The sequence below is a fragment of the Rhipicephalus sanguineus genome, chromosome 1, assembly GCF_013339695.2.
Source record: "Rhipicephalus sanguineus isolate Rsan-2018 chromosome 1, BIME_Rsan_1.4, whole genome shotgun sequence".
In the NCBI taxonomy this organism is placed as follows: domain Eukaryota; kingdom Metazoa; phylum Arthropoda; class Arachnida; order Ixodida; family Ixodidae; genus Rhipicephalus; species Rhipicephalus sanguineus.
The window spans coordinates 139,564,541-139,580,302 of NC_051176.1; the positions used below are offsets into that span (position 1 = coordinate 139,564,541).

The 15,762-nt window shown below is 42.3% G+C and overlaps 1 protein-coding gene across 1 annotated transcript in view; it reads left to right on the top strand.

The window, feature by feature from the left end:
* The first annotated feature begins 221 nt into the window (after nucleotides 1–221).
* LOC119399040 (core histone macro-H2A.1) overlaps nucleotides 222–15,762 on the top strand; it is a 60,132-nt gene continuing 44,591 nt past the window's right edge. Inside the window, exons 1-3 of the mRNA XM_037665859.2 lie at nucleotides 222–500; nucleotides 1,598–1,704; nucleotides 7,189–7,494. Coding sequence (XP_037521787.1) covers nucleotides 326–500; nucleotides 1,598–1,704; nucleotides 7,189–7,494 — 588 coding nt within the window. The 5' untranslated portion in view covers nucleotides 222–325. The remainder of the gene's footprint in view (nucleotides 501–1,597; nucleotides 1,705–7,188; nucleotides 7,495–15,762) is intronic.

Consider the following 15,762-nt stretch of genomic DNA (forward strand, 5'->3'; position numbering starts at 1 on the left):
TAGCAGCATTTAGCAGACACCCATCAAAGGAAACTGTGTGCGCCATAAACTACATTAACCTATATAGAACGCTGAAAATTTTGGATTAAAATATTCAGATGACAGCAATTATCTCCCTAAGTGAAAAAAAAAAAAAAAATCTTTATCGGTCATGGATTCAGAGGCATACACACATACACTACCACTGGTCGGTCCAGTAGTTTACGATCTTCCGGTGTTGTTACTTCCTGTGGGATTGATGGGATCTAAAGTTGCCGGTTGTTTTGGTAGGCTCCGGTAGCTAGACGCGCTGTCTGTCACGTCGAGAAGTTGCGGTTAGTTTTGCATGATGTCGTCACGTGGAGGAAAAAAGCGGTGCAAGGCGGTTTCGAAGTCTACAAAAGCTGGCGTGCTGTTTCCAGTTGGCCGAATAGGTCGCTATCTCCGCAAAAGCACCCACCACTTCAGGATCGCTGCCGGCGCTCCAGTTTATATGGCTGCTGTAATCGAGTATCTCACAGGTGAGCACATTGCGGACGCCTTCGAAGTGATTATTATGTCGAGAGATTCGCCTACTATTTATTCTCCATGAAGCTTCGGACCTCTACTGAAGTGCGGGTGTTTGTGTTCGGAGCTAAGAGCCTTCCCTTGTGCGTTTACCGGTAGCACATGGGGCGATCGCGATCAAGACCGATCGGGATCGAATATCTCGGTCTTTATTGGCGTGCTTCGGAAGGGATCGCGATCGAGAGGTCGGATCCTGTTCTGGCTCGATCGCGTTCGAAAGTGCCGTGTGGTAACGGTCCGTCGACGCCAGCGCTCGTGCTCGGTCAGCCATTCCATCTACGTTCCACGTTGTCCAACATCAAAAGTTTATTTTGTTGGTTTCCGCACGTGCGAATATTCGACCTAACTGTGATTGCTCGGAGTCGTGCTTTGTTGTGATACTTTGCTTAGGCGTTCACGTGTTCCCGTTTCAACCGACACACCCGTGTTCGGCCACCGCATCGGTTGATCGCGGAGAAACTTCACATCGATTCATGTGTCATCTGTAAGCGGACGTCGTTGTGCATGTGGGAAGTTCTGTGAAATAATAAAAAAAAAAGTAGTTTCCTCACGTACACATTCACCGAAGTAGCGGATGCTAGCGTGGTACCATAGGTGGTATAATGTTTTGATTTCTGATTGTGACTGGGTCCTTAGTACCGCGTCGGTTGGCACAAGCGCGTGGCGTGGCTATGGTTGATCCGCGATTTCAGAGCCGATCACATTCAACATACAGAAATTGATAAACAGCTTAAGTAAATGTTCCTTTTTTAAGTTTTCATTTCTGGTGCATTGAAAGCAACTGCGGACGCTTTCTCTATTACTTATTTCACGGGGTTCGGTGAAGTGACGATTCATGTAGTCGGCTACTACACAGAAAATTCTTACTTTTCCCGTGTTTCAAGACTTTATACTCCAAAATACAGGCGAACCGAGGCCACATTTACCGAACAGCAGACTGCGTTCACGGGCGAAAGTAGCCACTAGCTGGCCGTCGGTCTGGAAAACCACAGTGAACGGTTTAACACAGTGTTAATTGACTGTACGCCTGTTTCTTTTCTTTCCTGAACAGCGGAAATATTGGAGCTGGCTGGAAACGCGGCACGCGACAACAAGAAAAACCGTGTCACGCCGCGACACATTCTTCTGGCAATCGCAAACGACGATGAGCTGCATCAGGTAGGTAGGCTCTCGGAATTCCACATTCAGTCTTATGCACCATAAGTTCAAGTGTTTAGCAATTTCGAGTATACTTGCTTGTCACGTAACGGTTCCTGGTGGCTGCATATGACTGCACTGCACCAGTAACTTTTGTGTGCTGCATTTAATGTGAAAATGTTCATTATTTATGAATCTACTTCGTAAAGAAGGTTTTCTTTCAATGTTTTGTTTGTCTATTATCAGATGAGTGGAGCAGGAAGCTTGCATGCTTACACATTGATAGCGTGAAATTAACATTTGGATAGAAAACGAAACCAGAAATCAACCACAACTTCATTTATTTCGCGTTATAGTGTACAGGTAAGAACATTGGGTAAAGGGCGAACTACATGGATGCATGACCAATGATTATCTACAGGGTGTCCCAGCTATCACGCAGCATGATTTAAACAAGGAAGAACGGCGTTACGTGAAGCAAACCTAGTACATATTGTTCCCAGTAGACTGGAGTAGCCACCACAAATTTTTTTGCTAATGAGGTTTAAATTATTAGTAATAATTATATTGCTAACTCACCTTATCATTAAAATGTCAATGAGGCATATGTAGGCATGTTTAAATAACATCTAACTGCGCTATTTTCAACAACATAATAATTGCATGTTCATTTCTTCCGGCTGATAAAGAAAGCCCGCGAAATATGAAAAATAACACATGACTATGCTCCTACCCACAAAAGAAAGCAGCGCCCTCAAATAAGCTTACTGCAAGCAACCGCTTTGCCTGTTGTCCGTTGCCAGAGAGAGCGTTTCGCACTTTGGCAAGGTTACAGGTCAGGCGCCAATATACGTCGCAATCTTGCAGGGATTCATTCCACTCGATTGTACGCCACTATCATTATCCAGATCTCACAGCCGACTGTTCTAATTGATAACACCCCAGGAGCGCTGTTCTGATTACGGCCTGACTCTATTAAGGGGAGACGTGGGTCTTGAAAAGTGTGTTTTTAATAGTTGGGGGAACGGAATGAAATTTAATACAGTGAAGCAGTTTTTTCTGCAGATTCTAAATCTCTGAGTAGATTTTTAATAGCTGCATTAGAACGAAAAATATGCTGGTTCTATAATGTTTTCTAGCACAATTCTTACGGGGATTTCTGGCAACTTCTTTTCGTCAAACACAAAAGCAAAGTATGCGGCAAGATTGCCAGAAAGGTGGTCTGGCCGATGATGCTATTTATTTTCTCATAATGTCGTTTACGAAGTGATAATTGTCAATAATCATAAAGTGTACGACGCAAAACTTTTTCAGTCATATTTGCATTAGTTTATTTTGCATTTGAAGTTCGATGAAAACAATCAAATTAGCATTACGGCTAGACGAGCTGTTTGGCAGTCTTGCCACATATTTTGTTTTTGTGTTTGACAAGGGAAAGTTGCCAAAAAGTACCGCAAGAAATCTAATAATAATAAGTTTGCCATCTTTGTGAGATACAGATGGGGGGATTGTAGAAAAAAAAGCTGTCCCCGGACAGCTTGACTAGCCTACAACCCTTTGTATTTGGCAGTGAGGCAATATTACACAAAAACATATATAGATATATATATATATATATATATATATATATATATATATATATATATATATATACACACACATACACTTTTACATAATTATACAAACACAAAGCTACACACACGCACATATATACAGGGGCGTACTAGTGCTTTAACATATTTCAACTGACACTGTCATCTTAAAAGGCAACGAAATCAAAGATGTCTAAACATTGCAACATGAATCTATGCAGAAACCACATACATCCTTTTAAGTTCTTTGAAGGAGGCCGTAAAAAGATCATACTGTATTGATTTATAGCTGTTTAATAGTGTAGGTATTGTTTATTGAAGCATTTGTTTCCTGTAGTTTGAACGCGGTGTTGGCACTAACCATTCCTCTAAGTGTCTGGTACTGTAACTTGGAGCTTTTCTTTGAAGTTGGGCAAGATTACATAGGTTGTTTATGTTCCGATAGTTATCTTGTTTGTATATGTGACTCAAACGATATTTGTACAAAAGATATGCTCTCAGAAATTGCATATCTTTTGTTCTAATGCAGATAATAAAAATCTGCTTGAAGATTTGGAATCTGCGGAAAAAACTGAATAAGTGTATTAAATTTCATTCAGTTAACCCTACTAATAAAAAAATGTTTTTCAAGACCCACGTCTCCCCTTAAACCAAAGTGGTGCGTTTCTTTGGTCGGGGAATGGCAGATAGGGCGATCCAGATTTTTTTCCTCACTTTGAGCCTGTGTGAGGGCGCAGCTTCCTGATGCACTCAACAGTCTAGTCACGTGTCACTTTTCAGACTTCGCGGGCTTTCTTTATCAACCAGAAAAAATGAACTCGCAATTAGTTTGTTGTTGAAAATAGCGCAGTTAGATGTCATTTAAACATGCCTACATAGGCCTCATTGACATTTTGATAATTAGTTGAGTACTTGTTGAGTTACAAATTCAGTTATGACTAATTAATTAAAGGTCATTAACAAAAAATAGTAGTGGCTGCTTCAGTGTACTAGGAACAATATAAACTAGGTTTGCTTTGCGTAACGCCGTCCCCTTTTTTAAAATTATGCTGCGTGATAGTTGGCACGCCCTGTATATGTAATGCAACCAAAAATAAAGTGACATGTTAGTGAAAACAATCATAAATAATTGGTGCAACTCACCTCTGTGCATTGTACAGCATTCAGTCAGGCATTTACCTCTTGCGGCAATGCCACAGATGGTGGGGTTCGTCGAGTTACCCTTGGCAGCTAGGGCTGCACAGGCACCATTGGCAATAATCTGGCAAATGACCCCTCACTGCTTTTGCCTCAGCTGCTACATGTGCTTGTCGAAACTGTCATTAAGAAACCTTTCCAGTATAACCTGTAGGTGTTCACATCGGATGAGGAGGAAAGGACCGGCAACCAGTGCATTGCAACCCTTTCCTCCTATCTGGTGGAACTAATACCATGCACAACAGGATTGCATAAGGACAGAAAAAGAAGACAAAAGCATGGTTGCCAGTTTATGCAAGCCACTGAAGTGCTATTCAAATGTGTTGCTCATGCATGGTGCGGAATGATATGGAGATGTTATAGCTCATTCTGTTAAATAATTACGTGGTATTTATACTAGTCTTTGACTACAGTAATAACTAAAGAAAATGGAAGGCACTAGGCTGTGAAAACATTGTGCACAATCCGTTGCAATGTATGCTTCTGAAAGATTTGGTTACATCAATTCTCACTTGATGAACAGCAGCACTGTCTCTGGATTGCCATCGTGAAGTTGACGAAAAATTCCCACCATATAATCGCTCGGCGAAGTGAAACAAGACTGCTCATGTATGGCAACTCACTCTAACCCAGAAACATCTGAAGGCGAGCTGTGAGCATATTACTTGTGTCAGCTCAGTACGATACAAAGTGTTACTTTGGTTGAACTTCTACATGGCATTGAACTTCTAATGGCATTGTCCCCACTGATGCGTGGGCAGTTTGTAATTGTGCTAGGGGTATGCGGAACCTTCAAACATAATTTTCTCTTAAATTAAGCATTTGTTTGTTGCAAAGACAGTGCTGCAAGGTTTTGGGAATAGTATTTTAACAATCCATGTCAACTTAATATTTCCCTTGAGTGACAGTTTAAAATAAAGCGTGACAGCTTTGTGTGAGGACACATTTTCTGCAAGAGAAAACTAGCTAAACAAAACTGAACAGGCAAGTCGGTCATAATCATCACCTTGCAACTTGCTCTCCAATGTTGTTCACTGCTGCTTAGAAGTGTTCAAATGACTAGATTGGAAAGTAATGGGAATAAACATTAACGAAGAATATCTTAGGAATCTATGATTCGCAGACAACATTGTGCGCTTCAGCAATGATGGAAGACCTAAACCGAGAAGGTGCTAAAGTAGGGCTGGATATTATTATGTAAAAGACAAAGATAATGGTTAACAGCCTAGCATAAGAGCAAGAATTCATTATTGGTAAACTACCTCTGGAGTATGTATAGTAAACTACCTCTGGAGTATGTATACCTTGGGCATTTACTGACAGGGGAGCCTATGCATGAAAGGGAAATCCACCAAGTAATAAGAATGGGCTTGAGCGCTTACGGCAGATGTTCCCAAATAATGACAGGCAATCTACCACTGTCCCTGGCAGCATTCAACCATTGTATACTGCTAGTACTAGCATATGGGGCGGAAACTTGGAGAATAACAAAGAAACTGGAGAAGTTAAGAATCATGCAGCAGGCAATGGAATGAAAAATGTTAGGCATAAGTTTAAGAGAAAGGAAGTGAGCAGAGTGGATTAGAGAACAAACAGGGGTAGCCGACATTGTAGCTAACATCTAGAAGAAAAAGTGGACCTGGCCAGACCCTGTAATGTGAAGGACAGATAACTGAGAGCTTCGAAATGGATACGAATCAATGGGAGACATAGCCAAGGACGGCAGAGGGTTCGATGGATTGAAGAAATCAGAAAGTTCACAGGCATAAAATGGAACCGGCTTGCACAGGATAGGGTAAATTGGATATCATTGGGAGAGGCGTTTGTCCTGCATTCAACATAAAATGTAGGCTGAATGTAATGGTAATTATGATGATGATGGCTGCCAATGGATCAGCACGCAGACCTGACTCAAGGCTGAAAGGGAATTAACGTGGCAGTGGTTGTGGCTTCAAATAATGCTGTTCCAGATGTGCAATCAAAGCAGAAAGTCAGAAAAATTGGTGCTGAAGAGCTTGAGCATCGTCTGACATTTCAGATGTACCATATATATATTACCTCTATGGGTCATGTGGCGTAATATTTATTCCAAAAGAGCTCTTTGCTATGACATGTCTCATTGCCCCATGTTGTTTTGGGATGTTAAGTCCCATAAATTAATGAGCATATCCTAAGCCATTTAATTAAGATAATTGTGAGATTCTGCTACTTAGCTAAATAAGCATTGCAATTTTCTATGCAGGGTATGTCTGCATGTTTGTGCAAGTGAGTTGAAAGGCAGGATTGTGCTACTGCCATTGGCAGTTATTAATAATTTAACAATAATAATAATAAGAAGAATATATATGAGCCATTGGTTGCTTTTACTACATGCAGCCACCACGGTAGTCTAGTGGTTATGGTGCTCAGTTGCTGACTCGACAGACACGGGTTCAATCATGACCACGGCGGCCTCATTGTGATGGCAGTGCAATGCTAGAGGCCTGTAAAGTGTGCGATTTCAGTGCGAGTTAAAGAGCCTCAGGTGGTCAAAATTATCTAGAGCCCTCCACTACAGCACCTCTCATAGCTCGAGTTGCTTTGGGACGTTAAACCCCATAAACTCAACCTTGAAAACTGTGTTAGTCAACTATTGTTTCACTCAACTATTGAAAATGTTCTCCGTTTGGTGTGTTGTGCACAAGTTTTATTGGTGCTTTTGTTCTGATGTGCCCAGCTTCTTCGTGGAGTGACAATTGCCTCTGGTGGAGTGCTGCCACGCATCCAGCCCGAACTGTTGGCTCGGAAGAAAGGCAACAAATTTGTAATGCCATCGCCCAAGCACCAGCCCTCTGCACTGCCTATGCGAGTAAACAACACGCCCTCAAAATCGCACCAGGCTGCTGTTGCAGCTGCGGCTGCTGCCAAGCCTACTTCAGCACCACCACCACCAAAGAAAGTTGCAGCCACTGCAGCAAGCAAAAAGCAACTGCCGCCGACTCCATCATCTCCTACCAAGGAGAAGAGTAAAGGGAAGGGAAAGGTGTGTTTGATTCCTTGTAATTAGGCTTCCAGCTTTGCACATTTTATTTATAGGGGACGAAAGATGTTGGCAGATAATTGTGATACTTTGAAAAAATTGTCTTTCAAAGAGTCTATTATAATTTTTATCCCTGTAAGTACAGTAGAATCTCGCTGATATCAGAATCAGAAATGTTTTTTTTTTTTTTCAAATGAAATTGTTGGGGGGTCCTTCAGGTGAAAAGCTGCATTGTGTAGCTTGAATATGCCTGAAGGCCCTTACATGGCAGCACTAAAACTACAACCAGCATACATACATATGTGCAACATATATCCAGTATAATGCACTATTTCAGTGCAACTAAACAAATGCAACATGTAGAGAAACACTTGTGTTTTCCCCTGAACACACAGTATTTATAAAAAAAAGTAGAAATCTAGTACATTTAGTGAGAGAAAATGTCAAAATACCTTGTCATACATCAGAAAAGTGGCATTTACAACACTGACAAAAGCACTACAAAACTTGGAGGACGCTTGAGCTTCGCCTTCAAAAGTAGAACGCGATAGCGTAATCGTGCCCCGTGTGCATCGCCTTCTCAAGCTAGCCTGGCTTCGGTTCTCAATGCATGCGTTGACCGTGTTGTAAGGAAATGAACGACTGTGCGCGTAACATTGGCCGTTTCAAACTATCCTAGAATGCCTACTGCAAGTACAGTTATTGAGTGCCCACTACGCCATAATTCTTCCTCTTGCGATTCAGCGAAGGGCCCACTATGCATCCGTAAGGCAACACGCTAACCTACGCAGATATTCACTTTGTTGTTGCTTTTGCGGCTGATGATAATTAAACATGTCTGAGCGCTTTGTAATGGGTGGGCCTTTAAAACACCCACTCGTTCCGCAATTCACATGCTTTGATGCCTGGAGTGATTCGACGCTTATGCCACGCAATATTACATGCCTTAAGGGGACTCCTTCCACTACATGACATTCATATAGTGTTTTTTTTTTTAAATGCGAAGCATTTCTTAGCGAACTTCTGCGACTTTGACCGTATCTATCTATCTATCTATCTATCTATCTAGCCGCCTACGACTTTGTGCTCTCCTGGTCGCTTGGTTAATCGAATGTGCACCAAAATTGGTATGGCGTAACATGACTGTATGACAAACATAAATGACAAGTCATAACATGAAAATCATGACACGAATGTCATGTACAGCATGATTTACGTGCTACGCTCATGGTGCGCTGGCGGCCGTTTCGCTAGCTTGATATACACCAAAATTGGTATCTTGTGACGTGACTGTGTGACGAACATAAATAACACGAGTTAACATGAAAATCATGACACGCATGTCATGTACAGCATGACTTACGTGCCACGCTCATGGTGCGCTGGCAGCCGTTTCGCTAGCTTTATATACACCAAAATTGGTATCTTGCGACGTGACCGTGTGACGAACATAAATAACACGAGTTATCATGAAAATCATGACACGCATGTCATGTACAGCATGACTTACGTGCCACGCTCATGGGGCGCTGGTGGCCGTTTCGCTAGCTAGATCTACCCCGGAATTGGTCTTGCGCGACGTGACTGTGTGACGAACATAAATAACACGAGTTAACATGAAAGTCATGACACACATGTCATGTACAGCATGACTTACGTGCCACGCTCATGGTGCGCTGGCGGCCGTTTCGCTAGCTTTATATACACCAAAATTGGTATCTTGCGACGTGACCGTGTGACGAACATAAATAACACGAGTTATCATGAAAATCATGACACGCATGTCATGTACAGCATGACTTACGTGCCATGCTCATGGGGCGCTGGCGGCCGTTTCGCTAGATTGATATGCACCGAAATTGGTATCTTGCGACGTGACTGTGTGACGAACATAAATAACACGAGTTATCATGAAAATCATGACACGCATGTCATGTACAGCATGACTTACGTGCCACGCTCATGGTGCGCTGGCGGCCGTTCCTCTTGGTTGATCGACCCCCAAGTTGGTATTGCGCGACGTTACTGTGTGACGAACATAAATAATAGGAGTTAACATGAAAACCATGACACGCATTTTCCTCAATGACATACAAGACGATGTATGCAGCTCTTTGCTGGCTGCTTCGCATTACATCGATTCCCACAATGCGTGGGATCTGCCGGCTTTTTTTCTGAAGCAGTTTCAAGCAATAGCGTGGCTCTGTGGTAGAACACCTGCTTGCCACGCAGATGGCCTGGGTTCGATTCTCACTCGAATTAGTTTTTTATTGTTTATTTTATTTGCACCTTGCTCAATTTTTCGGTCATGGACAAGACGATGATTTTTCGCTCACGACCAACGACGCCGACGCTGGCATTTCGGCAAAACGAGCTCTTTAACGCTCTTGCGTTAATATGATGATACACTGTATATCGAAACACTGTGCATGAAATATATATTGCAAAAAACAACGCGAAATTTACTAACAGTTTCAACATGAATTCATACCAACTCGCCCAGCTCTCAGTTTTACTGTAACAGTTTCATTTATATCTTCATTCAGATGTACAAAAGTACTCTCTGATTTGTTTGCAAGTGAAAGTATTTAGAGTAAATTTTTTCCCTTACAATTTAGTTAACAACGAAAGTAGGCTGTGTCTTATCAACTGCATGAGCTAATTTGTGCGCCTGTATTGTACTGACCATCTGTTTTGGCTATGAGTGTCGCTTTTTTTTGTGTTCAAGTTGTGACGTATGTTTTAGAAAGACTTAAAATTGTCGAAGCCGAAGCAAAATGAATATAGAAGTCAGTATATTCGTAAAGAGTAGTTGCACATACTATTATATTATGTTTTTTAAAAAGCTGCGCAGTGGGATGAAAATAGGATGCATTCGCTATTTGTTGAAGCACGCGTTTTTGAAGTTGTAGAAGTGCACGAATATATTACCTTTTGTGGTTGTGGCCCACACAAGCGCACAATAGTTAAGATGCGACTCAAACAAAGTGTAATATATCTGCAATTTTACCCTCTCAGGAAAAAAAATGCCAACAGTGAGACAGCACACCAGCGGCAGATAACAAAGATTTTGCGACTAGTTCAACGTGATGGGTCCAATTCATATCTTCTGAAAATGTAATGCCTGATACAGTAAAATACCAGTTGTATGAACTTTTTTTTTAATCCCGCGCCGAAACACCATTGGACCCCATGCTAACGCATTTCAGTTTAGCTAGATAAGTGCAGAGCGCATTTCAGTTCTACGAACATATTTTGTGACACCATCCAAGGCCTCTCACGTCACATTGATCAGAAATCCTCTGAAAGACTAGGTAGAGACAGCACTTTGCCTTTTGAGGACTATGTCAGCTGTGACTCTCACATTGAGACATGCACCATCTGTCTACAGAAGAGGTTGTAGCGAACTTCCTACCACCAGAAGAAGAAGAGGAGGAGGAAGCAGCAACCCTTGTCGAGGAAACACCAAGAATTTCAGCTAAAGAAGCATTGACGTACTTGCAAAAAGTGAATTCCTTCGCTGCCCAGCAGAGTGTTGTGCCGGAGAAGGTTTATGAGAGCTTGGACACAGTGACTCAATTCATGACCACTGAAATGTGCAAGTGCAGAAAAGTATTACTGCATTTTTCAAAACATGCTAAGTAAGCAGAAATTCACATTCAAATAAGCAGCATTGCAAATAAAATGGTCCAAATTTTCTTTCAACAACTGATGTCTTCTTTAGCTCCTGATAACAAGTTGCAACATAGCTATTTCAGTTCGGCGAACTTTCACTTTAACAAACTTTTTTCCTGGGGTCCCTTGAAGTTCGTTCAAGTAAAGTTTCACTGTACCTTGTATTTCATCAAAATTTCAATGAGAGCACCATCCAAGAAGAATTCTTGATTAAACAATACTGCTTGCTTCTTGCCTTGAATAATGTGGCCTTTGATTTCGAGCTGTTAATTGTTAGAGCATTATTACGAGACCATGCCAACAGATTAGAAAGAATACTGCGAGATTTCTGCAACAGATCATCAAGTTCATGGCCAGAGACCAACTTGTATCGTCAGTGTACAGCACAGTGGATGCATCGCTGATGATATCAGCGATATTATTTACATAGACATTAAATAAGGTCGGTCACAATATGCTACCCTGCGGTACTCCCGATTTAATTGCACGATACAAGGAGGAGAATTTTTCAATAGCAACGCACCGCGTCCACCTAGAGAGATACGATCGAAACAAGTTTGCCACGCAACAGATTCCATAGCCGTCTAGCTTTCCAATTAAAATTTCATGATTTAAGTGACCAAATGCCTTGCTATAGTCCATAAAAATACCTAAAGTTAGTTTTCCTGCCCCAGTGTTATCAATTATTGGCTCCGTTTGACATAATGCTGTCTCTGTCGACCTGGCTGGGCGGAATACGTGCTGACACTCAGAAAGAATGTTATTCTTTGCAAAGAAATCATTGATTCAAGCAGAGATCACCTTTTCTAAACCTTTAGAAAATGCAGACAGAATAGAAATTGGCCTGTACTTCCCCAAATCATTTTGATTGCCAGCTGTAAAAATAACTGAAATCCTGGCTTTCTTAATAGTACTTGGAAAATGGCCTGTTTCTAGAACAAGATCAAACACAGATGCAAGATGGATTGCGATGGCGTCAATTACAAATTTTATTGGTCTTATTTGAATACCGTCTGCATCAACAGCATTGCTGTTTTTTTAGGCCCAAAAAAGTATGCCTAATCTCAGTGTCATCAGTTGGCTCAAGAAAAATGCTATGCATAGATCTCTTAACAGCAGTGCCACTGACCGCACTATCTGATGAAGTCATTATGTTCACAAAGTGGTTATTGAAGCATTGAAGGTGTTCTTTATGGGACCGTAAAAAATAAATGTATTAGCCGGAAAATGCAACAGCCAGAAAACAGGAGAAATGAAAAATATAAAATTTGATTAGTGGTGAACCGCATGGAATATTATCTCAATGTTTATGCTTGAAAAAAACGGCCGTGTTGCCTGGTGCTTTTACTCTCACCCAATCAGCGCAAAGAGTTTTATGAGCACCTACAGTGCCATATATCTTTAGTAAGTCTAGTGTCGCTGTGGCCAACACTTGGCAAGCGATCACTTTTGGTGATACCTTCACAATATTGTCGCCGAATAAATCGTTGTCTTCGAGCGATAACGTAGCCCTGTACGCATAGTGTCGGTCCGCCATGGCTCATAGCAGATGGCTGAACGCTTTGCAAAAGTGAAAGTAGCCCCGAAAGCGATCTAGAAACACATAGGCGGTGCGAGAAGACTGCAAACTCCTCCTACAAATAAAGATGATGAGTCCATGTCAATGTGACGGTGGAAACAAATGCCAGTCTCAAAGGCCTTACTTTCGTGAATGCTGAAAACAAGTTTAGAAGTAATTAAAGGGACCCTCTAACACTTTTCCAGACCTCATTGTTTTACATTTTTTACTTTCGGGTTGCGTAGACTGAAGGCTGAAGAGATTAGTGCAGCGAGAACGGCAGTGATAGGGGCACGCAGTCCGAAGTTATTCAGCCTAGAACACTCAAAATACAATAAAATGGAGGCCTACCCTCAACTCGATTTTCGCGGGGTCACCTGACCACGTTTCACTCACCCTGTGATGTTTGATGGCGCCCCAATGAAATGAACTGAAAGAGCCTACGTACAGGAAGCTTGCATACAATGTTGCCCGTTCTTTCCAACGTAATGACGCCATTGCAATAGTAACAAACAATGTGGTGCATTAAGAGTGAACTGCACGTGTGAAACGAGGTAGATCATGAATGCCTCTATCATGTTTTGTAATTTTAGTCATCTTTCTTGTTGCGATGGCGTCTATATCAACACTCTTACATTTTTTTTTTCCTTTAATTTCTTTAAACAACGGCGCCTGGAGCGCCTCCAGCGCGTTTCCCCCAGCGCCATGGCGTTCAGCGCATTCTTTGCCGGGCGCTGCAGTTTTAAAGGACCCCTGACATCGAATTTGCAAACTCGAGATGCTTGTGTTGTTTGATAGTCCTGCATGCGGGGGCACTTCTGACCGATTATGAGTGACGAGCGTTGCCTTTAGGATATTTTAATTTGGTTTTAAAGTAAGCCTGAGTGCTCATCTGAATTTTGAACTCCTATCAACATAACCACTAGTATGACGTAGACGTAGGCCCCTTGTGACGTTGCAGAGGTAAAGCAAGTGTTGTCGACGTCACAGACAGAAATATGCGCGGTGCATGCACTGTGGTATATTGCGAAGCATGTTTGCTCTCCCACCTTCTCCTTCTTCGGTACGTGTCGGCAGGCAGCGTGAGCTCTCCGTGTGTGTGTTCTCCAACTGGCAGTTCAACAAGCGCGTGGCTGACGTCACCCAATACTGAGCGCATGTCATCACGCGAGCCCCGAGGCGCGACCACCGCGGCGCGGCGCTAGTTTCTTATCCTCTTTCGGCGCGCGTTTTGAACCTACACTAAAAATGACCATAATTAACGCTGCTAGGATTAATTAGAGATCACGTAGGAGCATTTCCGGTGTCATTCCGTGATTACAAGACATAGACCTACTTATTACAACATAAATGTCACAAACAAGAAATCGGCTGTCAGGGGCCCTTTAAAGCTGAAAAAGTCTATGATCGTTCGCTTAGTTGGTGTTCAGTGAAAAAAGCATGCTAAAGAAAAACTGCACCCAATAATAACCCCTTTTGTGATGCAACACCGTTATTACTTCTAATGTTACATTTATCCAATCATAGGCCAGCGCTCATCTTCATTTCCGCCCACAATAGTTCTGGCGAGCACCACTACGCGATGATGCGGTTGGCAGCGATGTAGGCGCTTCAAAAAAAGTGTTGGAGGGCCCCTTTAAGTCATACACTCAATCTTTAGATAGCAAATATGAATCTCGAAGGCTATGCTTTCGCTTGCGGTAACCGAAAGTACACCATATGAGTGTCGTGCCACTCATGTGGATAATCTTATGGTCAAGCCAATCCAAGCTGTCTGAAAAGTTAGCATGGCTTCTCTCTTCCGTGGCCACTTGGCTGGCTCGGAGCACCCTTTGTGACGTATCATACGGGAACGGTGGTACAGTTATGACATCACAGCAGGCTTCCCAATACATTTGATCCTATAGGAGCTATGCCAGGACCAGCAGAAAACAACATAACAGTGGTGTCCTACTGTAGTAAGCTGTGTTTGAGATGCCAAATGTATTGACGTGTGTGCATTATAAGTTTTGCTGCTGATGACTTTCTCTTTGCTGACACCATTCACATGTCATCACTCTTGTCAAATACGCACTTGCGGTATTGCGAACATTCATGAATGTTCTCGTCACCGTTAGTAAGATGGGTTGATCACAATCATATTGTAGAAATGTTGTGGACACAGTTGTACATTGTCGAATCAATCAAGTACCTACATCTATTGTGCCAAACTTAAACATTCTCATCCAGTTCAGCATGAATAGTTCAGTCGGGTGAACTCCAGAAAGAAAAAAGAAATTATTCAAACTGGTTTGTACCAGGTTATCTTAGTTAATTTAAATAACAAAAAGTTGTGAAAAATATGTGGTGGTTCTTGTGAGCGGCATCGAAAGACAAAAGAAAAAGGTATTCATGTATTCCAGGCCACAAGTATTTACTCTCTCTCTCTCTCTCTCTCTCTCTCTCTCTCTCTCTCTCTCTCTCTCACACACACACACACACACACACACACACACACACACACACACACACACCACACACACACACACACACACACACACACACACAAAACACTGTGGAGGCTCACCTGTTGTTTTTCAGCTTTTTTAAGGGGGTGGGGTGGTCTTGCATTTAGTGAAGCTCCAAGCCCCCTTAATGTTATAAAATGTACTGGTAAATGTGAAAGTGCCTGAAAGGGGCCCTGCAACCCTTTTTGAGCATGGTCACAAAACGCTGCTGATCTGCCGTTGAGGCTCCTGAGAACACACGAGCCAAACCTTATAGCGCAGCACACGGCCTGGAACTTACAATTAATTCTCAAAGCCAGCTAGAAATTGCTCCCTTCTCTTTCTACAAATGATGCCATATACCCAAATTACTGCACCATATACCCAAAGTCCATGACCATTGGCTGATTTGAGCATCATGAGCTGCATAGTTACTGTGGCCACCGCGAGATGCTGCAGCATGCCTGCGTGTGCGCTTGCGATCACAATGAAAGTAAGGCATGCGTTCAAAGAAAAAATGAAAAAGTGCTCAGTCATGATGCGTACTGACAA